The sequence below is a fragment of the Oryctolagus cuniculus genome, chromosome X (genome assembly GCF_051225735.1).
Source record: "Oryctolagus cuniculus isolate XC-2025 breed Fujian yellow rabbit chromosome X, ASM5122573v1, whole genome shotgun sequence".
Taxonomy (NCBI): Eukaryota; Metazoa; Chordata; class Mammalia; order Lagomorpha; family Leporidae; genus Oryctolagus; species Oryctolagus cuniculus.
Window position 1 is genome coordinate 109,872,550 of NC_142888.1, and position 27,549 is coordinate 109,900,098.

Below are 27,549 nucleotides of genomic sequence, written 5' to 3' on the forward strand. Positions count from 1 at the left end.
CTACTGCATGCTCTTCCCACTTTGTCTGATATTTTTTTGGATGGGCATATAGAAGTTATAAACAAAGATGAATATAAAAGAAAAGCATAAATATGAAAATGGAGGCTGCAACTAACAAAACCCCATTTATTCCAAGGATCACCAGGTTAGAGCTGTAACCTGGGCAAGGATAACACAGGTTGATGTTAGACACCCCCCCCCCCCCAGCCCAGGTATAGGCCAGAGCAGTGACTTTTTTTGTAATTTGTAATCCATCTATTATCTCAAATTTGGCATATTTTATTCTAAAGAACAGTTATGATATGGCACTGAGGAAAAAAACAATAGAAAGGTTTTCAAAAAGAAAAGAGATGCATCTTGAAAATCTTGGACAGCAGGATTATTGAAATCGAGTGCTGGAGTAAACTCTGAGTTTCCTAGCAAACAAGGCCATAAGGGAAACATGATGGGCCGGCCATAGCACTCTGAACTTTAAATAAAAAGGAATGGTTTCATTTTGTCAAAAAAGACAACTTTTTTCATGGTGTCAACTCTAAGAAGCACTGGTTTTCTAAGAGGCGCAGAAGCATTCTTCCTAGGACAATCTTTTATAGACAGTCATTAAGAAGTCAAGTTGGTTGAGGAATAATTTCCATTCAGCAAAATTCACCCATCTTTAACTTTTGATAGCAGCTGAGGATACCATATTAGAAAGCAAGCTAGTGAAAGCTAAACTAAGACACAGCCTTTCTGGTGATCTAACTTGACCCTGGGGAAAAGAGTGGAAAACCTACAGGTATGCATTTGAAAACAGGCCTTAGACCAGTGCTTCCCCAACCTACCAGCTCATTAGACAGCTGGAAAGATTGCTCCCATTGTCACATCGTACATCAGTGGATTTGGGGCTTTCCACGGCAGATCCTTTCCTAGTTGCAGCTCATCCGCCTGAGGATGCTCCCACAGTAGATGTATGTGCTGTGCACATGCTTTTGGGAGCTAGACAGAGCCAGCTGAGGCAGCAGGGAAGCACGCCCTTCATTCCCCTTGGGCCTCTTTCTAATTCTTTGCTCAGAACTTCTGGGGCATCGCTCTCTCCTCCAACTATAGCACCCATTCTCTTATATCATCATCTGTTCCCATTACCTGTAATTCTCCTACTACACCTATCAATTCTTCAGAAGCGGCTCCTCACCTGAACTATAAGTCCAATGATTTGATGCTCTTTGCACACAGGGAGCTCACTTTTTTTTCTTTCCTGACCACAGGTTATCAAGGAGCAGATTAAGAAAATAGGTATCTTTCCCCAAAGGCACATTCACCTACAATCAAAGAGAATACAACAAATAGCACTGGAGCAAACAAAGAGGCTCCTTCCTTCAGCTCCTTAATAAATGAAAACACATATTAATTAATTCTTTGGTCCTTTAATTGCTCCTGGATTAAATATACCAGGGTGATTTTTCATTTGGGCCCAGGTTGTCACGAGCTCAATAATTCACTTAAGGAATTCTGATATCATGTGTTTGGCCTTGCTTATTTATGGAGTCAAAAGGAGTAACTCATTAGTGAGTAAGAGGTATTAATTAGACTCGTGTAAAATTACACTCATGGAAGATGCTAGCTCCGTCCAGATAGTTGGATGGAGAACCATACTCAAGAGCTACATGGCAAATTAAGAGCCAGTGTGGGCGGTGTGACAAAGCCTTGAGACAGATCTTTAACAAGCCAACCAGGGCCTATATTATTCCCAGTACATGCTGCTCCTCACAGAGCTGTCACCCACAAAGGCTGTAAATGGATTCCAGGGCTGCTGCTGGCAATCACTTTTCCAGAGCTCTTTGCGGGGAACTGTTGTCATGGACAAGTTATGAGACACATGAGAAATATCAATCATGACTGTGCAGTCACACCTCACTTCTGGCCCGAACCACAGAACCCAGCTTGATCACCCAATTAGTACATCATAATTACCTTCTGATAACATTTGACTGATTCCAAAAATCCAAGCCACCCTCAAAGGCCCTCCAAGGACAAAGGTCACTCCCAAGAGAGTAGAGTCAAGAGGACATGCTCTAGCTGTCAAATGTAGTAACCAATGTAGCAACACAAAAAGGTCCAATATATGGAAGAAATCAGCACATTTTTCCACATATAAATTCTGCTATGTTTGTTAAAAATAGATCCAATGCACACTCTTATTCACCACACTGCTAGGGCATCTTCCTCTCTTTGATTAGAAATTAATACTAATATCAGTATTCCTAGATTGAGTTTTCTCAGCAGATAAAGGTTAAAGAAGGAAGTACTAAACTACAATGTCCTCTGCTCTCCCCTCCCCCACCTTTAAGCTCTTCCTAACATGATCTTTCACGGAGTTCTCTAATGGAAAGAGTTTCGCTGTCAAGCAAGGAAATGGATTCACATGTCAGTGCCTTCAAAAGTCCATTATAATATTATTTAAAAGCTTATTATCTATCCTAAGCAATGTCATAGAATAACTGGAGAAGCATAAGAGTTTGAAAACTAATGCAGAGTCTTAGAATGCCAAATGCAGATGTAAATCACAACTCTCACTAATTAAAGCTTTGGCCCTTTGATTGCTCCTGGATTAAGTTCACAGGGGTGATTTTTCATCCCTGGTTTGGTTGACATAAGCCCAATAACTCACTCTGGCATTCGGACATCACGTGCTTGGCTCTGCTTGTCTATAGAGTTAAAAGGAATATCTCATTAGGGAGTGAGAGATATTAATTAGATTTTTGTAAATAGCAACCGTGTATGATGCTAGCCTCTGATTTCATCCAGATTGTTAAGAACAATGCTATATGAAGAGTTGGAAAACTGGGGTTCTTCTTCTAAAGCACCACACCAGGCCCCCTATGGATTGATATACCTCAGTTCACACAAAGAAAACATGGGCTAAAAATAATGTCATCTTGCCACCCAACTCCACAGAATCATGATGCCAATAAATGGGAAATGGCAGATTATAACCATATCAATTATTTTATAAATAAAATGTGGTAATGATTCTAGTTTGATACTCATTATATCAGTATAGGCCTTATGTTACAAGCTCACAGCTCTGATCTATGGTTTCAACAATGACCACCTGATTTAGTCAAAATGCTTAGTGATACAAAGATTTACCTATTATGCACTCCCTATTCTCAAATTATTGAATTGTCATCAAATTAAATTCTATGACACTCAATGAGTCCTCCTCTTTGCCCCTTGAAGCTCAGTAATACCACAATTAGGAAAAGGAAATGCTTAATTCACATCAGGTGGCTTTATGGCTCTCTTATAGACAAATGGAAGTCCTCTGTTGTGCCACTTGTATTCAGGGCTTTTCCTTCTCTGCCAGTCTTGGACTCAGCCTTTATGCACTCTCTCCACTTGTCATTGCTCTTTCTTTGGGCCATTTGGAATAAGAAGGGAAGACACATCTCTTTGGAAATTGAGCATTAGGGGAAGGGAGGAAGGGTTCGATGGACCCTCCAACTTATTACATTCTCCTAGGAAAGGGTAGGATGATGAAAAAGACAGCTAGGGAACCAGGGTTCATTTGGATGTCTCAGTTCTGCTATGTTAAAGCAGCAGCCTCATTACTTTAGTGCTGCTTGGCTCAATAAAGGCCCTTGCTGAATGAACAATCGTAGCTAGAGGCAATATGAACATTCTGGCTTCATGAAGGGCATTCTTTTTTGGCTGCTCGGGGATGGAAGAGTCAATGCAGTGTGATGGTTGATGGATCAATAGTTTTCAGAATGCATTTCATCGTAAGTGACATTCCATTGGGACAAGGAAGGGCTGACTAGAAATCATTCAAGGTTACCAGCTAAATGATAGTTTATACAGTATTCAAATGAAACATCTGGAATTTAAGCTGGTGGCCAGACAAGAAACCACAATGGAAGCTGCATTGTCTATGACCTGCCCAAACAGGAGACACCAGCAAACATTTCCAATAATCCTTACACACATCTTTAATCCAGCAACCAGACTCACTGGAAGACATCTCTGTTTTGATTTTAGAGAAACCTCCTGAAGTTCAAATTTAGGTTGGTTTGAATGATTCTTGCAGAGCAGAAAAGCCAGGGTATGGGGGTGAGGGAGCCTTTATCCCAGAATCCATAATAGCAAAAAGCAAGAGAGCTATAGAAACCCAAGAAAACTGGAAAGATCTCTTAACTAAAACGTAATTGGAAATGTAAGGTTTCAATGTTATAAAACAATTGATTTGAAATATAAGAAACTAATGGGAAAGTTACAAAATATAGTATTCATCAAAGTAATCTAGTTTGAACACACAGTGATGGAAATCCAAAGCCAAAAGGCCGTTGGCCCTCTTAGCTAGCAAAATAAATCTCAAGTAGGCACTCTCTTCTCTTAGATCTAAGCTGCAGCTAATACAAGTGCTCAGGAAAAAGGCAGAAAGCAGAAAACTACCTTAACTATATGGGTTCAATGACAGCTAATTAATGTAACATATGTCTTCAAGCCGCATGAGTGCCCCAACATGCCAAATATGTCCTTCCTGACCTTCCAGTACTGAACCTCAACCCCCTCCTATCTCTCCTAGATATGTGCCTGAAACCAAAATCAGCCCTCCTTTATCCTTAAATGAAGAGATCCAGAGAGAAGCTTTAGGTGAGAATTTAAATTCCTGCATGAATTCCATTATCAAAAATGCCCTTGGAAAGTCTGACTTGATATGGCATTTTGGTGGAAGATACCACAATGAACAGATAAGTAATTACCAGAAATCAGTACAAGTAACTGCCTGTCCCCCATACACTGCCCAGTAGCAAAGCTGTTGCTGTAGACACATTTGAAATTAGAATCTACAGCTCTCTGTTTTGAGGGAGTTAAATTGCTGACTTAACCATTCAGGTTTTTACTACAGCTAATCAATACAAACGTGTTCTCAAACAGCTGGCAGACCCCAACTTGCTTGCTGCTGGTTATATGCAGCAGGTTGTTAGAAACGGCAAATAACATTTCCCCTTGCTCTCATGTAGAATTACTAAAGACAGTATTAAATTTTAGAAAATTTAAACATTCGATGTAGCTCTACACAATACAATTTATAGTTAGACTGTAGGCACAAGAGCCTACTTTTCTAACTTAATTCTAAAGGTACAAATAACTGAATCAAGTTGTATTCGGGTCATGAAGCTACTTCAATGATTTTTAAAGTGTTTTTTTTTTTTTTTTTTTTTTTTTTTTTTTTTTTTTTTTTTAAATGTGAGAGGTAAAGAGCAAAAGTGAAAGAGAGAGGAAGAACAAGTGCTCCTACATTTTCTGGTTCACTCCCCAAATGCCTGCAATGGCTGCGGCTGGGACAGGCCAAAGCTGGGAGCTAGGGACTCAGTCTTGCTGTCCCACTTGGGTGGCAGGAACACAATGACTTGAGCCATTGCTGCTGCCTCCCAGGGTCTGCATGAGCAGGAAGCTGGAATCAACATCAGAAGCCAGGACTCAAACTTAGGCATTTGGATTTGGAACATGGATGTCCTAAAAAGCATCTTAACCACCAGGCCAATGCCTGCTCTGCTGCTTTATTTGTTTGTTTTTTTAGAGATTTATTTACTTATTTAAAAGTCACAATTACCGAGAGAGAGAAAGAGGGAGGGAGACCAAAACAGAGACAGAGAGATCTCCTGTCTGCTTGTTCACCCCCCAAATGGCGGCAACAATCCGGACTGGGCCAGGCTGAAGCCAGGAGCCAGAAGCTTCATCTGGGTCTCTGACGTGGATGCAGGGGCCCAAGGACTTGGGCCATCCTCTGCTGCTTTCCCAGGCACATTGGCAGGGAGGAGGATCAGAAGTGGAGCAGATGGGACTCGAACCAGTACCTATATGGGATGCTGACACTGCAGGTGGCAGCTTAACCCATTATGCCACAATGCTAAACCCCTGCTGCTTTGATTTAAAACAGAGTTGATATATGTTAAAGTTCAGGGACTAAATATCCTTGGATTCACATACTCTGCTGCTGCAGCACAAAAGCGACCACAGACAACACATAAATGAATGCATGGCTATGTCCCAACAAAACTTTACACACATGGAAATTTGAATTTCATCCGATTTTCAAGTGTCACAAAATATTGTTCTTATTTTGTTCAACTCAATGAAAAAAAATCAAACCTATTCTTTGCTCACAGGCCATGAAAAATTATGCAATAGCCTGGATTTGGCTCACTGCCATGATTTGTTGAACCCTGATGTAAAAACCCTAAATTGGCAACTTCCCTAGGAAATGGAAAGAGTTTTTTAGTTTCCCAAGGAATTAACTGCCAAAGCAGAAAGCAACTGAAGCTCTGGGAGATTGAGCTGATTTATGTTCAAATATCAGCTGCTTACCCAAGCAAATGCATGAGTTTGGAAAAAAGAGATGGAAGTTTGGTTAGGTCCTCACACAGACGTTTCTTCCTTAGCTTCTTCCCTTCTTCTTTCTGTGGGTTTTTATTTTCAGTAACCACAATTTCCTTTTAGTGTTTTTTGAATTCAAGAGAAGGATCTGGAACTCCATTGTCAGCAGTTATTCCTGATCTAGAGTCTTCTACTGCCTTGTCTCCTAGAACTGCTCATTGTACCCTAAGTCTATTACAACTTTATTTCACACACAATATTTCAGTATCTTTATTTATGAGTTGTTTAAGAAATGGCAAGAACAGAAAATTATGCCATCATTACTCTTCTTTTCAAAAAAAGGAATTCAGGAGTGAGTGTTGTGGCACAGTAGGTTAAGCCACCCCTTGGGATGCCTGCATCCCATATGGCAGTGCCAGTTCAAGTCCCAACACCTTTGCTTCCAATCCAGTTTCATAGTAATGCACCCTGGAAGGCATCAGATGATGGCCCACATGCTTGGACACCTGCCACCCATGTAGGTGACACAGATGGAGTTCCGGGTCCAACCCTGGTCCAACCCTGGTTGTTGCAGGCATTTGGGGAGTAAACCAACAGATAGATGATATTCTCTCTCTCTCTCTCTCTCTCTCTCTCTCTCTCTCTCTTACTCTCTCCTTCCCTCCTTCTCTTTCAAGTAGATAAAATAAACAAACATTTAAAAAATAAAAAGAAATTCAAACTCCTTCTCAGCTAAAGAACTACATACACAACACCACTACCAACAAAAGCCTTTTCAACACTAGCAGTTATACTCAAGATGTTATGGGTAAAGCTCTGTACAAACTGTAAAGCCCTGTACAAACTGCAAGTGTTAGCAGTATTATTATGCCAATTGTCAAGGATGACTTTTTGTCAAAGTGAATGTTTGCGAAAGAGCCAGTGTTACTACAAGGTGACTAGAGATACTCTGAAGGGGGCAAAAGTGAAGTCCTGCTCTCATTTAAACAAAACACTTGAGCTGGAGATCTGATTACAGTTCTGCTTCTGCTGACCACTAGCTGAGGACATAGGGTAAATCACTAACTCCCATGAGCTTTCATCCTTATTTTGTAAAACAGAAGGTTTTGGACCAATCCTTGAAGACCTTTCCATGGTATGCCCTTGAGGTATTTTGAGCTGCAAATGAAAACAAACAGGAAAAATGAAGTTGCTGAGCACATACTAGGTTCTTCCTCTTAATGTCAGAAAAATGTTCAAACAAGAAAATATCTCAAGCTGCTCCTGGCTGGAAGACCCTAGACATTATGGGAACCAAGTAGGTTGTGCTTGCATAGTCAATTGCTTCATGCCACATTATTGCCTGGTTGCTGTCATGGTCTTTCCAAAATGAAATTTACATCCTATAATTTATGACCATTATGACACATGTGGAAGGTGAAGTGCAGCACACTCCCAGACAAGGAAAAGTAAATATGCCCTGAGCTTCCTTCACAGAAATATATATCTCTATGGGCTTTTGGTGTTTGAATGCCTTTGGCCTAGAATAAAACTCTTCTGGACAAAAGCTATTTCCAACAAATCATTCAAAAGGCAACAATCTCATAGGGTTTTCTCTTTATTGTTTATCTTGAACTCCAGGCAGTTTTTTGCCTTGGTTCTGATAACAGTAAACCTCTTCACCTTCATGAGATGATTTCTAATGAGTTGCATATTTTCTTAACAGTTTCACACTCCCTGGGTCTCTTGTCTTAGTTTGACAAGGTACAGCAGGAGTGATCCATATGTGAGCAGGAAAGTGGCACTGGGCTGGCAGGCATTGTTGTTTGACTTGTGCTAAGCTCAAAATCATTAGCTAACTTAAATAAAATTTAAAAAAGAGATTCATAATGTAAAAAAAATCGTTAGCTAAAGCCCATGGGGGTGGGGGAAGGAGGAAGCAACAGGAAGAGCATCTGTTTTCAAGTTTGTTGCTTGCGATGGGGGAGGCAGGGGAAGCTGGTTGTTTATACAACAATTTATGGTTACAATTTCAATGGTTGATTACTTGAGTTCTTCATCCAGCTCCTAATCACAGATCAAACATGGGTTCCAATAATGAAGTAATTTTAGGCATGATTACAAACAGTCTCTTACTGAGGGCTTTTTCCTAGGAACATGGAGTTCTCATGCCTCGCTCAGTGTTGACACCATCAGGACAAGAGATGGGACTGCGATCCTGCTGTCCTGGTCACATAGCGCTTGGGCCTGGCTTTGTGTCCCCTTTCGCATTAGTTGTCTCCTCAGAGTGGTCAATGTAGTGATGGCAGTACTTCTTACAGCACCTCCCTTCAATACTCCACCATTGAGCCAGTAATATCTTCAGGATAAATGGCTCTTTCACCCTTCCCCTGCTTGATCACCTTAGATGGCTCCTTCTTGCCTACCCAACCAGTCTACATCTCAACATGACTTCCAAGACACTCCATGATGAAATCTGTAAATATCACTCCACCACCACTCCCAGCGATCTCCATGCTTGCCCTTGTCTCTAGACCTGTACAAAGCTGCTTCCTCTAACAGGATTGCCCTTCCCCTCTTCTCTTCCCAGAAAACTCTAGCTTCTCTTTGAAAACCAACAGGTGCCCTTTCTGTTGCACAGCCTTCTCTATACCAATCTCTACCTCCTGCGTCCACTTTGTTTAGACATGATTATATCACATTGAATTATGTGATTTGTCAACACCATTATCTCTATTTCTATCTTTTGTGGATGGTGGGCCTTTTGAGGGTATGTGGACCATGTTTCATCTTTGCCTTTCCCCTACCCTCATTAGACTGACACTGAGTGGCATCCAGCAAGTGTTTGTTGGATCACAGTAAAACTCTCTTTTGTAAGAGTATCAAATGATCACCTACACTCCGGGTAGTACACTCAGCCACACTCACGATACCATTTTTTTCTCCTGTACACACAAAAGTAAATGTTGCACATGATAAATATGTGATAAACATGACAGACATCAGGGCACATGGGGCAGCCCCTTGGGACTGATCCAGGTAATAGGCTAAAGGTCACCATCATTTTCAGGAAATAGAGGGCTTGAAATCTGTAACCCTGACACTTGCATGCAGAACTGGTTTAAAAGAAATACTGGAAATAAGAAGAGTTCTCCCAAGACTTTCTAGCCATCGGCTTAGCCACTTCCCATTCTGCAGAAGTGACCTTCCTCCAATTCCCAGACAGCAAAGGGAAGCAGGATTTACTGCTGGTGTCAACAGGATCTAGGAATAAAGAATTTCAGGGAAGGCCAACCTTCTCTAACTGGTGTCTAGGGAAAGATCTCAAAGGGCAGAGCCTTAAAAAAGCAGTATGAGAATAAGAGAAGAAAAGGTATTCCGACACTGGTGTTTTGAACTTGGGCACGCTGTTAAATAAAAGAATGGAGATAAAAGAGGTGAAGTTGAACCCAGTTAAAATTATGTGGGTACACAGGTTAAATGTTTTGTTTTGTTTTGTTTTTACTAGCTGAGTGTTAACTCTGTTAACTCTCTGTTCCAAAAAGTCATTAAGATTTTCCTTGCCCACAAGAATGGTTTTTGAATTTAAATAATCCTTACAGTGTCTGAATTCAGGGGGATTTAATAATGGAAGTGAGTGAGTTAATACACAAACAGAAATTGAACTTTCTTATCTCCCTAAGAGAATGGGAATGGTCCTGGCCTCCCCCCAGTCTGTGCTCACTGAAAACCTCCACACTACGTGTCACATGATGTCATATACCAGTACTCAGGGAATATGTCCTCAATAAAGGTACAGATCTTATTTTTCAAACATGCTTCCTGAAAAAACAATTGAGACAGCCATCATAAAATCTTCAAAAATTTCATGGTTTTTAAGATTATAACCAATTATTTAAAAATAAGACTCCTGCTTTCATTCCACAAACACCACCCGAGTGCCTTCCAGGGACCAGACATTGTGAAGAATGTTGAAGGTGGAAGGGTAAACGCAACATCATCACTGCACTCCAGCAGCACAGCCTACGAAGGGATGCAGAGGGTTAACAAAACAACCTGGCTCCTCTTCTACCACTTGACTGAAATTGTCTGCTTGAAGGTCATCAGAGACCTTCTGGCCAAGTTCACAGACCTCTTTTTAGGAATCAGATTTCTTGGCAATCTTATTCTCATGACATTTAAAGAAATAGCTGAATGAATTTAAAGATCCAGAACTGCAGATATCTAGGAAAAGACCTTTATTTTACTAGAAACAGAAGAAATTGCAAACATCTTAGAGTAATGGGGAGCCTGGTATATTTAAATATTTTATTTGAAAGGCAGTTACAGAGAGGCAGAGACAGAGGCAGAAAGAGAGAGAGAGAGAGAGAGAGAGAGGTCTTCCATCCACTGGTTCACTCCCCAAATGCCTACAATATCCAGGGGTGGGCCAGGCCAAAGCCAGGAGCATGGAATTCTGTCCTGGTTGTCCACATGAGTGGCAGGGGCCCAAGTACTTGAGCCATCTTCTGCTGCTTTCTCAGGTGCATTAGCAGGGAGCTAGATCAGAAGTGGAGCAGCTGCAACTTTAATTGAAGCATTTATGGGATGCCAGCATCGCAGGTGGAGGCTTAACCCAATGTGCCACAACACAGGTCCCTAGCCTGGTACATTTAAAGTAAAGCAAGGAGGCCAAATTCAGAATGCCAATGGGGCAGAGTACTACAATATAAGGTTGGAGAAGAAAGATGGGTCAGACTGTGAAGGATTTTGCAATATTTTATTCTGAATGAGATCCAGAGACACTTCAGGTTTGGAACATAGGTATGACACGATCTGAATTAATAGTTTAAAAAGATCCATCACTGTGGTAACCGTGTAGCAAAAAAGATTCTAAGGGACTTATGGTGGATACTAAGGAGTGAATCAGGAGACTTTGCTATAGGCCCATATATAAAACAAGATGGTGGCTTGGACTAGGATGGCAGAGGTAAAGGTGATGAACAGTGGGCAGATTCCAGATACATTATGAAGTTAGAGTAGATAGAATCTGCTGATGGATTAGGTGTAGCCTGAAAGAGAAAAAGACGTGTGAATGAGACTAGGGATTTTTACTTAAGCAACTAGAAGGACAGCATTGCCATTTACTGAGATGGGAAAGATTGAGAGGAACAAATGCTGGGGAAAGTCAGTAGTCTGTCTGGGGGCAGGTGAAGTTTGAGACACCACTTAATCTTCCCAAAGGATCTGAGGACTGAGATGATGGTTATAAGGGTCTGGGTCCAGGGAAGTGGTCTGCCTGGAGATGCACAGAGAAGCCAAGCTTCTCTCCAAGCAGGTACAACACAACTCAAACTACACCACCAGCCACTTGGTTTAAGAGCAAGTCTGGCTAGCTGCATGCTCCTGCCACACTATTGCTCACCCTGGCCTTTTTTCTCAGGGCCCACATGGTCTGGAAATGTAGAGTTCTAGTGATGGCAAAAGCTGCTTATGAAAGAACTACAGTGATAGATGCAGTAATTCTGTTATTCTAATTGTCTAGCCTTCACTGAAGAATTGTATTTTTAAAAAATGTTTTATCTGATAGGCAGAGAGACACAGACAGACAGACAGAGCTCCCATTTGCCTACTCACTCTGCAAAAGGCTGCAAAAGCCAGGGTTAAGCTGGGTGGAAACCACTCAATCCAGGTCTCCCACATGGATGGCAGGGACCTAAATTACTTGAGCCATCATGCATCCTCCCATGGACTACAGTAGAAGGAAGCTGGAGTCAGAAACCAGATACAGGACATGAACCCAGACATTCCAATGTGGGATGTGGGCATCACAACCTCTGATGGCTACACTAAACACTTGCCCCATTTTCGATAGAGCTTTTATATAATCTTCTAAAGTATATAAGGGAACTTCAAAAATTTCATAGAAGAATGAAATCAAAAGGTAAATTGATTTTGGTGCAAAAAATTTGAAATCCTTGTATAGGATCATAATATATAATTTCCATGAGCCTTTTTAAGACTCTTCATATGCATGGATTTCAAATTTGAGCCAAACCCTAATACACTGTTGGTGGGAATGTAAACTGGTACAACCACTATGGAAGACAGAATAGAGATTACTCAGGAAACTAAAAATAGATCTTCAATACAACCCAGCTTCTCACTCCTGGGAATATAACCAAAGAAAATGAAATCAGCATATGAAGGAGTTACCTGTACACCTATACTTATGGCAGCTCAATGCACAATAGCTAAGATACAGAATCAACCTAGATGTCTACCAACTGATGCCTGGATAAACCAAATGTGGTATTTATACACAATGGAATACTACTCAGCCACAAAAAATAAATAATACCCTGGTATTTTTGCAACAAAATGGATGCAACTGGAGATTATTATGCTCAGTGAAATAAGCCAGACCTAAAAAGAAAATATCACATGTTTTCTCTGATTTGTGGTTGATAACATATAGACTCTAAAAAATTGCAATGTAAAAACAAAGTTATTTGCACCAAAATAAACTTATCTTTAATTCCATTTCTCACAAGCTTTTAAAAGTATCTTTGTACTAGCATCAGAACATTGAGTTCTGTATAAATTCAAAATAGCATCCTGGAAATCATGGAAACTTCGTTGGGAGTCCAATGCCTAATCAAATTCTCACAGAGAAGGACATACTATCAGCCCATGTACCCTCAGACTAAACTCTTGGGGTATTATTTTGGGGAGGGATGGAAAACTGTATGCAATCAAAGCAAGAAAATCACAGTATCTTATTCCCTGCACAAATCAATTAAAGTGAAACAAACCAGATACTAAAACCCATCTGTAAAGCTTCACCTTTCCATTGCACTCCGTTTGTCCACTGCATACATTGTTAGCTCTTTACTAAAGTTAGTCCCTGGCTATGGGCTTGACAAGTACTAATTATTCTCACCCATTTTGCAATTCTGCAAACAAGACTCCTAAATGTTTAAAAGTGGTAAAAGTTGAAAGTCTGGGGAATCTAGCTTGCTCCAAGTTAACCATAGCACTTTACAGCCAGACAGATATCGAAGACAGAAAGTTGGATCAGAGGACACAAGGTAGCTTACTGAGGTTTCCTTACACTCAAGTATTAGAGTAGGTACTTCATACCTCTGCCTCCTGACTAAGAAGCTCTGTTGGAGGTGCCGGGGTACTAGTCATATGCCCAAAGACTGACATCTGATTCTTCTTCCACGTGAGCATTGGAGGGCATTTACAGATTCTGCCACAACTATGCGTCTTAGTCCATGGAGGAAAGAGAATCGGCCAGGTCAGTCAGGAGGACTGAATGCTGGCCTTCAGGAAGCTGGGCCAGTGCAGGGCAAAAGAAAGCTGCCAATTCCTCAGTTCACCATGACAATACCAAAAGTGATGAGGTGATTTGGTGGATGTAGCTGGTGTGCTTTGTGATTCACTGTCAAAAAAACTGGCTCATGGTCTTGGTTTTTTCCTGTTAAATCAGCATGTGCATGTATGCAGTCTGTCTGTCTGCATGCCTGCCCAGATGTTTCCTGCCTACCCACCTGCCTGCCTTTCCATTTACCTAGATTCCAAGAACCAGAGAGCCCATCAAGTCTATAGTTATGATCTAGTACATAACTTCAGTTTACAGATGGAGAAACCAAAGTACAGAGAGGAGCAAGGACCCTCAGTGAACTAAATGATAGGGCTGGAATGTAATACTAGGTTGGCTGATTTTCAGTTCCTGGTCTTTGTCCATCTCTGGTTCAGCCTCTTACTGCTTTGTCTCTGTGCCTCGATATCCACATTTCTTTTCCTCTCTGTGTGTCTCTCTCACACACAGATAAGCTTTGGGAAATTAATCACAGTTTGCCATGTGTTCTACTTTTCCACTGTTCTCCCAAATGATCATATACTTATAACACAAATACTTAAGAGTATACTCCCATTATCTTACTGCATTGCCTCAGCTTCAAGTTCTGGTTATGTTTTGATAATATCTCCTTATGCTATAAAGGTCACACTAGGTACCTTTATTACTACACAGATGTTGCTTTCACCTGTGAGCTTATTAGGAAATATCTCAAGGCTAGCTTCTTAAATCAATTTTTATGATAACTCTTCTACCCCCAAGTTGATCCTGACCTTAGAACATTTGAAATATTGTACAGATTTCCCCATGGTAAATCAATAATCCACTTTTAATTTGATCCATACCTTCCAATGTAACTTGTTGATAGTATAAAACAAAGAAAGAAAAAGAAAATTGTTTACTTTCTCATCTCTACTTTTAAAAAAGGCGCTGTAATCTATTGGGTATTACATAGAGAATACTCTTCAACTTGAAAAGTCACAAAAAGAGAGAGAATACTCTCTAAGGGATTTTACCAATCCTATAGAATGTGACTTGCCACTTTCTGTTTTCTTTGGATTTATATGGGAAGGGAAATGAGCATATCAAGTGTGATGGATATTCTTTCCAGTTTGTTGTCTGTTTTAGATTATATGCTCCCAGAAGACAGGGCTATCTTAATCCTCTGTTCAGTGCCTATTTTGAGTCTTATGGAAACAGGCAATGAATCTGTGCTTTTGGCTCAGCTGAAGTTGCTGCTAGAAATAGAGCCGGTATTGCAAAATGAAAAAAAAAAAAAAAAGAAAGAATGAGAAAAAATGATGGCTCCTTACAACAGGTCAGATGAGAATTATTCTGAACCAGTCTGGTTCCACATTCAGCAAGAGCATAGAATAGTCTCTATAAAAGCTACTTATTTGAAGCTGGATCTTACCATTCTACCTGTCTTTAAAAATTGGCAAATGCATTTAATGTGAATGCTTGCAAATCATGCCAAGGCTGAGAAGAGATTTATGTGTGTGGTAAAGTAAATGAGCATACCAGCTCCATTGCTCACTTCAGTAAGTCATAGAGTAGTTTCCTCAGTAGCTTCTGACCCATCAACCACAACCTAATGCAAACTCTTTCAAGGCACCAAGGGTATACCTCTATATTAACATGCACCATATTCTACCACAGTGTTTAGTTCTGTCTTCCCAATTCAACTGTGAACTCCATAAAGACAAGTAAACACATCGAGCAGATCAAAGCAGGGAGCTGAAATCACTGAAGATGTGGTTAAATGGCTATCACTGGCTTCTCCACACTTTACACAGTCGCCTTTATTAGCTCTCCTTTATCAGGGACATTTCTAGAGCAAATGAATCACTAAAGGAAAGTGGTAGAAACCACTTCAGTTAGCGCAAGAAGAAGCACAGAGAAATGGTTTTTAAGTCTTCTTCCATGGCTTTCTTTGTCCATTCATCTCCAACTTAATATTCTTGCTTGTAACAGTCTTGCTTTTCTTAGACTTACACTGACTGTATTTCACCAAAGTGGCATATTAGCCTTATATGAATGTAAATGATGCAAAATATCACAAACGAAATTTCCCTTTATTTGGTGCTAATGAAATGAAAAGACAATATTATAAGCTGTCATAACCAGATTTCATATGTCACAGCTATACCACATAGTTTAGAATATCATTACATGTTTTTTTATATACTAACATATTAGTTGAAGTATGTTTGCCAATAATGACAGGAGTTGATCAGAAATGACAGTAGGCACAGAAAGAGAGACAGTACTATTGTTAGTTACAGATGCCTGAATGGTTACCAAAGGACAACACCCATTACTGGATCCATTTCACTGCATCTAAAAACATGGATGTGCTTACCACTAGTTAGTTTACCATGTATTTTTGTTGGCATTCAGAAACATTTCAGTAATTACATATAACTCTCACCTGGAGCCAAAATCATCATCAGTCAATTTGATCTTTCATTGGGAGACCTGGCTCCATATCATTTTTGATGTTTCCAAGAGTGAAATCCAACCATAAAGGATACATTTGCCCCACTGAGGTAATTCCAAAGACAATACATTCCTTATCAAGCACTCCACTTATTTCTTTCACAACAGTTATTACAATCTGGAGATGTTTTATTGAAGCGCTTACTTTGGATGGTTTGTTTCCACCACTAGAATGTAAACTCCCTGAAAGAAGAACTTTTCAATTGCCATGCCTAGCACTAAACATAGTGCTGGATTATGGTAGGTGTTAAATAACTATCCCCGCAGTGACTGACTGAATTAGTCCATTAATAGTAAATCTTCAGTCACATTACTGGATAATAACCAAGCTGCAGGCTGGTTTACTCTCAATCTCAAAATGACTCAGTGTCAACCAACCTTTGATTGTAGACTATGCATAATAATGAACAGGTGTGGGCGTTTGGCTTGCGTCCTATTGAGAGTACCTGGGTTCAATACCCTGTTCCTGCTCCTGCATGCCAATGTGGACCCTGGGAAGCAGTAGTAATGGCTCAAGTAATTGAGCTCCTACCTTCCACTTGGAGGACCTAGAATGAGTTCCCAGCTGCTAGCTTCAGCTGGGCCCAGCCCTGGCTGTTGTGGGCATCTGGGGAGTAACCCAGCACATGGGAGCTTTCCGTCCATGTGTCTGTCTGATTCTCAAATAAATACATTTTAAGATAGTGGTGAACAAAAGGACCGATTCTCAAGATGTGAAATACTTCCTGCATGAGAAGGGGCGATCAGAGATGCTGTGCTTGAGACTGCTGTAGGACAGAAGGCTGAGAGGGAGGACCCTCCCTCGTTCTTCTGCTTTTGCTTTGCACTCAGATTAGCAAAGCAACGCTCAGATACTCCCGTTAAACCATAGTTCACATGGGTTGAATTTAAAATCAATCTCGAGGGTAATATTTTATTTATAAATATTTTACTGGCTTTGTGAAAGAGACACTGAATCTGCTCATATAGAGAGGAATAAATGAGGCTTATCGAACTCTCCTGGTGGATGGCCTTACATGAAATTTCATGATCAGTGAGTATTAAATCACATGGCTCTTCAATAATAAGACATTGTGTAGTTTTCAGAGACTCTTAAGCGCCTAGCCTATTTCATTTTGTCCTGAGATGCCAGCATTTATAATTATAACTGATTAGTTTTTTGAGGCTCTCTCCATTTATTTCACCTCTCATGAATTTCATACAACCTCTCTATTTCCTATGTACCCAGAAGTTAAATTCTCATTAATTAGTCAGGAAAGGTTCTTCAGGCAAACCAATATCACAGTGACCACTTTCCCTTGTACAGATTCAGACATAGGCTATGGTCCAAAAGGAGTTTGTGGTCACAAAACAGCTCCTGCCTAAAGCATTACACGATGCTCGTTTTTCCCTGCAGCTTTTATTCCTTCTCATGCAAACAAGCTGTAATGGGCTTAAGACATTCTTTTATTTTGCCTCATGCATCATTTGTGACATTGTCACATCAATTCGTATGAAAAAAATGGGCAAAAGACTGTGCACAGACTCCTCTTATAGACTCATTTGCATTTACATTTTAATATAGAAACAATCAGCAAAGGCCACTTAAAGGCCCATTTATGCCACTTTAGATGACTTTGATATCCCACGGCTCTATATGAGCAGTCTTCTTTTAGGGCTCCTGACAAATGAACAGGAGTTCCCAGAGAACAGAAGGAAAGCTGTGCCTTGTGGGAAGCAGAAATCAAGTTGGAGAGTATAGCAGCCATAAGAAGAAAGACCAGTGTGCCACCAAATGCTATTTACAGGTGGTTTCAAGCATACCTGTCTCCCAAATTAGGACAGTTAAAATGTTTTCAAAACTTTATTAAGCCCCCTTACAATTCCAGTGTCCGGCTGTTGAGGCAAAGCTGCATTGTCCAGAAAATCAAAGGAACCCACTGCATGACAAGCCAATGAAAGGGGAGGGACAGGAAGTCCCATAGTGCCAAGATGACAAACATTTTTCTCCTGAGGTACAATTTTAAGATTTTGAAGAAAGATCATTTGCCAAGTAGGAAATATTTTATTTCTGGAAGGGGACAGAAATCACCTAGTAATTTCTAACTTATGAAATAGTATTCTCCATCTTTACATGCACATAAGAGCTCCTATGATACATAGTTGTGCAATGAATGCCCTGGACAAAGCAGTGAGGCAAAAGTAATGGAAAACATTACAGACAAAAATAATGTAGAATACAGAATAGAAAGAAAAGGCGGAAGCTACAGATATGCCTGGAGAAAGATCCAAGATACTGAGACCATAAAATAAGAAACATAAATCTTCTGATGGGGAATGGGCTACAGCTGTCATTAAGAATGAGTCTGGGCCAGCACCATGGCTCACTAGGCTAATCCTCTGCCTACGGCGCTGGCACCCTGGGTTCTAATCCCGGTCGGGGCGCCTGGTTCTGTCCCAGTTGCTCCTCTTCCAGTTCAGCTCTCTGCTGTGGCCCAAGTGTGCAGTGGAGGATGGACCAAGTCCTTGGGCCCTGCACCCGCATGGGAGACCAGGAGGAAGCACCTGGCTCCTGGCTTCGGATCAGTGCAGCGCACTGGCCGTAGAGGCCATTTTGGGGGGTGAACCAACGGAAGGAAGACCTTTCTCTCTGTCTCTTTCTTTCTCTCACTGTCTAACTCTGCCTGTCAAAAAAAAAAAAAAAAAAAAGAATGAATCTCAAAGAGAAGACATGAACCTCTAACTATGGAAGCCCAGTTTCTTCATTTATTTGAACTGAGTCTTGAGTTTTAGGCTCTAATTCCAACTCAGCCATTCTCTTTCAAACACAATCCTGAACTATCTGTCACCTGGCACCAAATCCTCCAGAACAAAATTCCCATTACCCACTCCTAAAAGATTTTTGTGCACCTTTGTTGGTAAAGTTCTTTGTGCATAGAGAATTACAAGTGTGAGCAATAAATGTAGCACCAAGAACTAAACAGCAAACACAAGCCAACAAGGATGCAAAAAATATTAGCTGGTATGGTTAATTACACATCAAGTTACTGGGCAGTATTCCATTGAACTGGGTTCTGGTCCTAGCACCTGCCACTAATTAGCTGCATGTTTTTAGGTAAGTCATTGTCTACCTGTTTATCTATTTCCTCACCCGCAGAACATACCAGTCTTTAACTAAATTAGAGTCAGACAGGAACTCCCTGAGATCCCTTGCTTCTTTTCCTAAGCCCCATTCTTTTTCAATATCAAGATATTCTGTGACTGTAAATTAGAGTTGAATTTTCAAACCCTTTTGGCTCCTCTTCTGAAAGACTCCTTTGCCACAGAATTATACTCAGCTTTTCTCTGAATTTTTAAGACTGCCCTTCCTAAAAATCTAGTGATGGAGCTTATTCTTGTTTTCAGACCATAGCCAAGTATCTGAATAAGAAATGGAACAGTAAGTGACAACATTGAATTTTTAAGGAAGGGAGATCCAAAGGTTTTTCAGATGTCGGCAACTTTCTTTCTGTTCCAACTTCACCAAATCCATCCTTTCTGATTCTGCATCCTTTCCCACAAAGCTCATTGGGACAGATGTGAGAAGGTGTTGGGGAAGTTAGGGAAGGCAAACTCTCTAAAGCCTACCTAGGCTCCCATAGGGACTTTAACCAGATGCTGAAGAAGACAACACAGTGACGGCTGGTAGAATCCTTAGTGACCTTCTAAGAGTTAACATGCTTTTCTTGGCACCTAACTGTAGAAGGCAACACGTGTACCACATCATTTTGGAACCAACTTAGAATGCATTCCTTTGTTTCAGTGGTATTTAGTTGTTTTTGAAGATTCCCTGTGGGCAAGCTGAAAAGACAGTGAACTTTCAGATATTCGCATTTAAGAAGTTGACAGTTGCATCTGTGGTGCTGAATTGTTGACCTAGCTCATGGAGGTTAAAACAAGAAGCAATGTTTTACTTTCTTGTGACATTTACAAGAATTGTAAAGCTGGCTTTTGCTGGAAAATGCTTGTTTAATCAAAGCAGTTCTGATATGCTCGAAAACGTCTCTATACATCCAGTTTACAAAATTAAACAGAATGTTGGAAAGAGATTCTGACCTGTGTCTCTGAAAACAACTAATTGTACCACTTCATAGCTAGAAATAACATTAAGCATCATCTATTTTGAACACTGATTTTATTGGTGAGGAAATGGACTCAGAAAAAAAGATGTCACATGTCTAAGGTCCATATCACTCACTCATGTGTAGCAGTTAAGGCTGGAACTCAGGTTTTCTGAATCCTGATCCAGGGATCTTCCCTCTACAGAAATGCGAAAAACTAAATGCTTACCAACTTTAAATACTTGTATTTTTCTTTCAACGAGTAATTTGACTTGAGCAGCAAAAATATGCCCTGAGTAGGATTAGCGGATCTATTTACATCAGATCATGGGGAAGAGTGTTAACCTGCCAAATTCTAGTGCTGACAAAGACAAGAAAGGTGTCAAACAGAAATCGGACAAGGAGGTATGTTCAGTGATGCTTTGGTTCTAGCTAAAGGGAGATGGTCCTAATGATACAGTGACCAGAAGCAGCAAAATTAGAATTGGTATCAAATCCAGGAAAGCATGAAATAGAGGAAAACAAAAGGTCCAAAGTGTAATTGAAGTCCACACAAAACCATCTGATCATTCTGTCTGCTATCTGATCAGTCTCTATCCAACTTGCTTTGTTTTCTTCATGGCACTTATCACTCTCTAAGATTATCTTGTTCATTGACTTGGATATGTGTTTAATTTTCAATTTTGTGCCATCCCTGCATGAACAAGAAAACAAGTCTGTCTTATTGTCCACAGGACCTGTAGAACAGTGCCTGGAACATAATAAGTGTTCAAGAGATACATACTGAATGAATGAATCTGAGAAAGATAAAAGAAGTCAGACCATGGTTGATGAAAACCATACAAATAAAACTGTTCAACACTTGAAATTCAAGGATGTTTTCATTATTATTCCTTCCAAGGAGCATAACAGAATGTCTCTAATTCATCAGTGTCTCTAATTCATTTAGAGCAAAAGAAATAAAACTACTGGTCAACATGTGCGCCACGATTATGACAGTTTTTGTGACATCAGAGTTCTGACAGGGACACTAGCCAAGTAAAATGGGATGTGGGCTCTGGGTACATAGCCATAGCAGGAGCTCTGGGATATCGATAGATTTTTATGTTTGCTAAGGTAAAGTGGGACCCTTGTGACCACAGAGTGAGCATGAACAGACTTTGAAATTTAAGCTGGGGAGAAGAACACTTGGAATTAGGTTTGTGAACAAAGGACCACACTCAATTTTTTAAGCTGATGATGAATGACAACCTGTGAAAGCAAGGAACTCACCATGAGTAGGTGATTCCCATTTGGTGGGTAAGCTGGCCTTCGAACACTCTCCATGGTAGTAACTCAATTGGTAATGACTGTACTTTATTTTAGGAATCTGGAGAATGGTACCATACTTCTGCAGAAGCGATATCTTTCTCTGTGATAATCAGCCCTCAGTCTGTAATTTCTGTAGGCAAAGCCTATTTCTAACTAAATCTCCTAACCTCAGTACACACATTAACCAAGATTCGTCTATCCCTTCCGTCTAATTAAGTTTTAGGGTTGGACATAATCATTCTTAATTCTTGAATAACTGACATGCCAATCTGAAATGTGAAACCCCCAAACAATTCAATATTTACTAAGGAAATAATCAATTTCCAACTTGAATTTATGCACATTCTTTTCTCACTTTAGTACCGTCTTCTTTCCCTTAAGTTCCTCTTTGGTCATTAAGATTGTCAGTGGGGCCAGCGCTCTGGTGCAAAGGGTTAAAGCCCCAGCTTTCTGTGCTAGCATTCCATATGAGTACAGGTTTGAGCCAGGTCTGCTCCACTTCCAGTCCAGCTCTCTGCTATGGCCTGGGAAAGCAGTAGAAGATGACCCAAGTCTACAGCCATACCACCCTGAACGCACCCGATCTCATCTGAAGATGACCCAAGTCCTTGGGCCCCTGAACCCACGTGGGAGACCCGGAAGAAGCCCCTGGCTCCGGGCTTCGGATCGGCACAGCTCCAGCCATTGCAGTCATTTGGGGAGTGAACCAGTGGAATGAAAGATCTCTCTCTCTCTGCTCTACCTCTCTCTGTAACTCTGTCTTTCAAATAAATAATTTTAAAAAGATTGTCAGCAACGTCATACACATCAAACAACTTGTCACATTCTGTAGATATTTCCAGACCAAATTAAACACTCAGCATGCCTGCATACAGCTAGAAGAAAAGGTAAGAGACACGTAAGGACAGAGACCCTATATGTTCTATAATCACTGCCTCACTGTTCCACATAGAGCTGGGCATCTTCAGTAAATAACTGCAGAATGAATGAAAGAAAAAGGTCCACCTTCCTCCTGGTAGAGTTATTTGCCTGCATCGAAAACCACAGCTATACCTGAAGCAGCATAGGTGTATGTGTCCATACACTCATGTGTCCTCAAAATTCCCACAGGCTCAGCATTCTGCTGGAATACATCACCCTCCTCTTTGGCATGTGAGTTTCTACAACAAAACACTAAAACAACACCAACTTAATAAATGTGCCTGGGTTCTAGTCCCAGTTGGAGCACTGGATTCTGTCCCGGTTGCTCCTCTTCCAGTCCAGCTCTCTGCTGTGGCCCGGGAGTGCAGTGGAGGATGGCCCAGGTGCTTGGGCCCTGCACCTGCATGGGAGACCAGGAGAAGCACCTGGCTCCTGCCTTCGGATCAGCGCGATGCGCTGGCTGTAGCGGCCATTGTGGGGAGGGGTGAACCAATGGAAGGAAGACCTTTCTCTCTGTCTCTCTCTCTGTCACTGTCTAACTCTGCCTGTCAAAAAAAAAAGTCCCAAGAAAGATTATTTTAATTAATATTTCCTCAAAACATACCAATCTTCTAGCACCTAAAAAATGAACTCAATTTTCTGAGGAAGGCTGTTCCCCTTCACCTAGAAAATAGACATCTTTTCAAGTTTCAATTGGCAATTTAAATCTCTAGCTGATAATAACACATTCACAGTTTACCTGTCATGCTTTCCCTGTAAGGCTCATTTTGAACTTCTTTGATAACAGACCACTTTTAGTGCTGCTCAGACTAATGCCCTGCACTTGTTCCTTGTTTTCAACTCTTAACATTACTAGAGCTATATTTCTCCATCTGTATTCTTGAGGATGACAAAAGCCAGGCTACACTTTTAACCTCCTAGGATATCCTGCCCTGGAGAATCTCAGCAGGCAAGTGGAAATTAGAGTTAGCCTGGAGCTCCGGAATGAATTAAGGATTGGAGAGGTCAATTTGGGAATCATTAGTGTAGAGGTTAAAGGTGAAGCGACTTGAGGAGATTGAATTACCCAGGGAGAGAACACAGTAAGAGAAGAGAAGCAGATCAATGACAGGACCTTGGGAATTGCTTCACTTAATGGGGTGAGGAGCTTTGGCTGGGGGTGGGGGGTCGATAGGCACTGGTTTTGTGTGTGTGTGTGTGCTTGCATGTATGTGTGTAAGAAAGCCCACCCAACACAGGAAGGCTAAGGGGGTGCTTAGATGCTTAGATGACAACAAGATAAATTATGAATACATTCAAGCAGAAGAAGATGTGGAGAAGTAGTAGACTCTCCAAAGAGGTCAAGAGGACTGAGGCCAGAGAAGAAGCCATCAGATTTTGAAACATAGAGGTCATGGATCACCTGTGGCAAAGCAGTCTTGTCAATGCTATCTTGTGGACTTCATGTGCCCACATGTGGATGTGTACAGGTGTATATTCAGGAACCTACAGTGACCATAATATTAAATATTCATATGGAATGAGGCTTGTTCTGAGTGTGCCAGATGACAATAGAAACCACTACTGCTTATTAGTGTTTACCATTTGCTAGGAATGATGTTAAGCACTTGATATGCATGATATTTTAATCCCCGCAACTCTAGTTATATTTTACATGTGAGAAAAACAACCAAAGCTAACAGAGGAAAAATACATTGCTGAAGGCCACACAGCTAGAAAGTGGCAGTGCCAGGATTGGACCTGAGATTGGTTTGACTCATTCACTGTCTCAGTCTTTGAAGTAATAATTCCACTAGCACGAATGCTAGTTAAGCAATCTATGCATGAGGGGAGGGGAGCTGATACTGATTGGCTCCACTCTCCTACTTCCAGGCTCTTTGCATAGAACATCTTTCACATATCTACCATCACCATTATGGCTATATTTAGTAAAGCTAAACATGAGGGCATATTTAAAGAATTCTGATTCAGTTCTTTGGTGAACAAGTTGAAGTTATATGATTCCAAAGCAACCAGTTATAATTCAAATGTATTTACTCCAATAGTTCCAAGTAGTTTGAAAGTTTAAAAACAAAGGTGTGGCGTCATTGGTGGTTGTTACTGAGATCCAAATTACTGATAATCAAACTGATTGAAAAGTGAGGGAATTGGACAGGATGATCTTAGAGGCCCCCCTCCAGGCCCCCTCTATGATTTTTGTATTCAAATCTAATGCCAATCATTTTGAAGATATCAAGTATGATGTAGAATGTAAATGCAGCAGCAGAACTGGTTGGCATACAAGCATCCTTTTCTTCATTAGATTTATAGAAGCCTATTGTTAAAATATTATAAAATTACATTTCTGGCTGTTCAAATATTAATTGCTAACTTAATAAGAAGCTTGGAAACTGCATAACAAAATGATGCATTGAAAATCCAACCAAATATTTTGCTTACAACAAACAACAGACCTTACAGTAGAGCTTGCTAAAGGAAAATGAAAGAATGAGAGAGAGAGAGAGAGAGAGAGAGAGAGAGAGAAACACTCTGACAATATCTTTGCTGTCTATAGAGGAACAAACAAAGTTCTAGTCTGAAGCAATTATCATTGAATTATTATTGCTGTTATTTTTGTATGTGCATAGTAATACTTCTAGGCATTTGGGATGACTTCCACTGATTACTCTTTTCTTCCTCTGGATTACAAAAATCTACTCAGGCGACCAAATAATAGCAAGTACCTAAGCAAATTGTTCATTATGAGGCATAGAACATCATAACCTTGTGCAATTATGAAACTGCATATACAAGGGGATTACCAAATGAATTGTTGCTTCAATAGTTTATTAGTGGTTGAAAAAATGCTCTAGTCTTGCAAATAGTTTTCATACATCATTCAGTTCACCAGAATTCAAAAATGGGCTCAGAGTGGGAATGGGACTTGTTCAACGACAACCCACCAGTTAGTAGCAGAGTCTAATACTCTTGCTACCATGACCTACATGATGTATGACAGTTAAACATCGTCCTGCACTAATATTGTGTGATTAGGTGGCTGTGCATCTATACCATTTATCTCAATGAATTATGATCTGACTATAAACACTGAGTTTATTATTTTCATCTGTCCAGTAAACACATTGAGGCCCTAATGGTAAACATAGAAGCCCAGCTACTGAAAATTAAACTTGGCATCTTAAAAATGGCTCAACTACTCTATTTTTATTATTATTATTTTAATAGAAAACTTTCATTTAGTAAATATAAATTTCATAAGTACAACTTTTGGATTATAGCAGCTCAACTGCTCTATTTTAATCGGAGTCTGCCCCTGTGGATGACTGCCAAAGCCACAGCCTTTGCTCTTGCTAACCCATTGGGCCAAGGAGTACAGGTGGGATACATGTGTGTTAGGAAGAGAAGTTAGAGGCAGTTGTAAATATTTCTGAGGCCAATAAGCCTGCAATGGGTCAAGTACAGTACTGGTGGGCATCATGTACTAGACTACTAAAGCATACATCTGCAAAATGGCATGTGTTTCTCACTTGCCCCTGCAATGCTAGTGTCAACGTGATGGTACAGCTCATGACACCAACCTTCTCCTGCAAGGCCATCTTTCTGGCACATGCTCAGTGTCCCTTTCTCCTGTAGAGAGGATCTTCTATTTGATTAGATCAGCTCTCCCACAGTGTTCATGTGATAAAAGCCCCTGGCCTGTGGTCTTCCTTTATCTTACAACTCAGCGTATTTGCATACTTTAAAAGCCCTGATATTTCCCAATAACTGATTCCCCTTCAAGGACATGCTGACCTAGTTGTTTGCTATCCCACCATCCAGCCCAGGGACAGGCAGGTGTGCCTGCAGCACTTCGAGAAACACTTGGTTGATGATGGTGGTTCTCCTAACCACACATTTTACTATGCCATCTATTTCAACAAAAAGAGAAAAAGGAGCGATGACTTACTGCCCAAATGTCTGGGGCTGTGGGTCTGAACACTCCTCCCACTTCTGAATTACATCAGCCTTCAGATCTGAGCCTGTATGCTAGAAAGGATTTATCCAACCCCAAAGCTTAACTATTTGTTATGCTAAAATTAAACTGCCAGGCGCCTGCATAGTCTATTTGTTATAGCTTAATTGGGCTTTAGTTAAACTAGAAATACATAGTCACTTACCTTGCTGCATCTAGAATCTGAAAAATCCTCCACCTGTTAAAGGAACAGTAAAACCAGTGGCTAGCAAGAGCTTGGTAAGAAAAGAGTTAAAAATAATAAAAGTTTTCCAATTCACTTTGACAGCATAGTTCTCCAACTTTCCAAACTGCAAAGCAACAGTTCATGGATGGCTTCACTACTTTGCTCCCCATTAGCTCCTCTCAAGTAGTGGGGGAGATTCTGAATCATAGGGCCAAAAGGGGCAGGGCAGCACTGTCAGCCAGACCTCTGGAGGGCTGTGGGCTGGGAATGATGGATCTACCACTCACTCATGCTAATTCCACTCCCTTTCACAAAGAATGATGGCAATCTAAGCAAAAACAAAAGCCAATAAAGCAAAACCTGAACGAAGCCCACCCTGTGGCATCACTGAAATGGAAAAGCCTGATTGAAGGAACCTAGGAGGAATTTTTTTTGAGAGTTTTCATATTATCAGGAATATATGAAACACATACAAAAAAGGAAAAGGACGATTAGACTTTGCTGATGCTCTTCAAAGCAAAAATTCAAAGCACACACAAAGTGATAATATAAATCATCTCTCTAGTCCCTTCCACCCAAACACAAGACATCCATCAAAGTAAGCAATGTATCCCCACTAAAACAAAACAAACAAAACAAAAAACTAGCTGAGCTGTTTTCCTAATCTAAGTCTTGGAGTCACAAAATGCTAATTCTACTTTGTGGATTTCTGATATCAGTAGGGACTGTCAAGTTTTACCCAAGTCAGTTGCTAATTTGAAGATTTGAAATGAGCTCAGCTTTTTGTTTTTTACTATGCCAGAACAAGGGGTATTACAATGTAGTCAAACTTCTGTGTCCGAAGTAGATTTTATGGCTTGTGTATGTTCTTGGGAGA

At 40.5% G+C, this 27,549-nt stretch overlaps 1 protein-coding gene across 9 annotated transcripts in view; it reads right to left on the reverse strand.

The window, feature by feature from the left end:
- The window catches only part of HS6ST2 (heparan sulfate 6-O-sulfotransferase 2), a 322,049-nt gene that overhangs the window by 68,405 nt on the left and 226,095 nt on the right, over positions 1–27,549 (reverse strand). For 6 of the 9 annotated variants that reach the window (XM_008273223.5, XM_002720300.6, XM_008273224.5 and 3 more), the window contains one exon: positions 26,652–26,684. The exons of the other annotated variants lie outside the window; for them this stretch is intronic. In XM_008273223.5, coding sequence (XP_008271445.1) covers positions 26,652–26,684 — 33 coding nt within the window. The remainder of the gene's footprint in view (positions 1–26,651; positions 26,685–27,549) is intronic. 9 annotated transcript variants of the gene reach the window in all.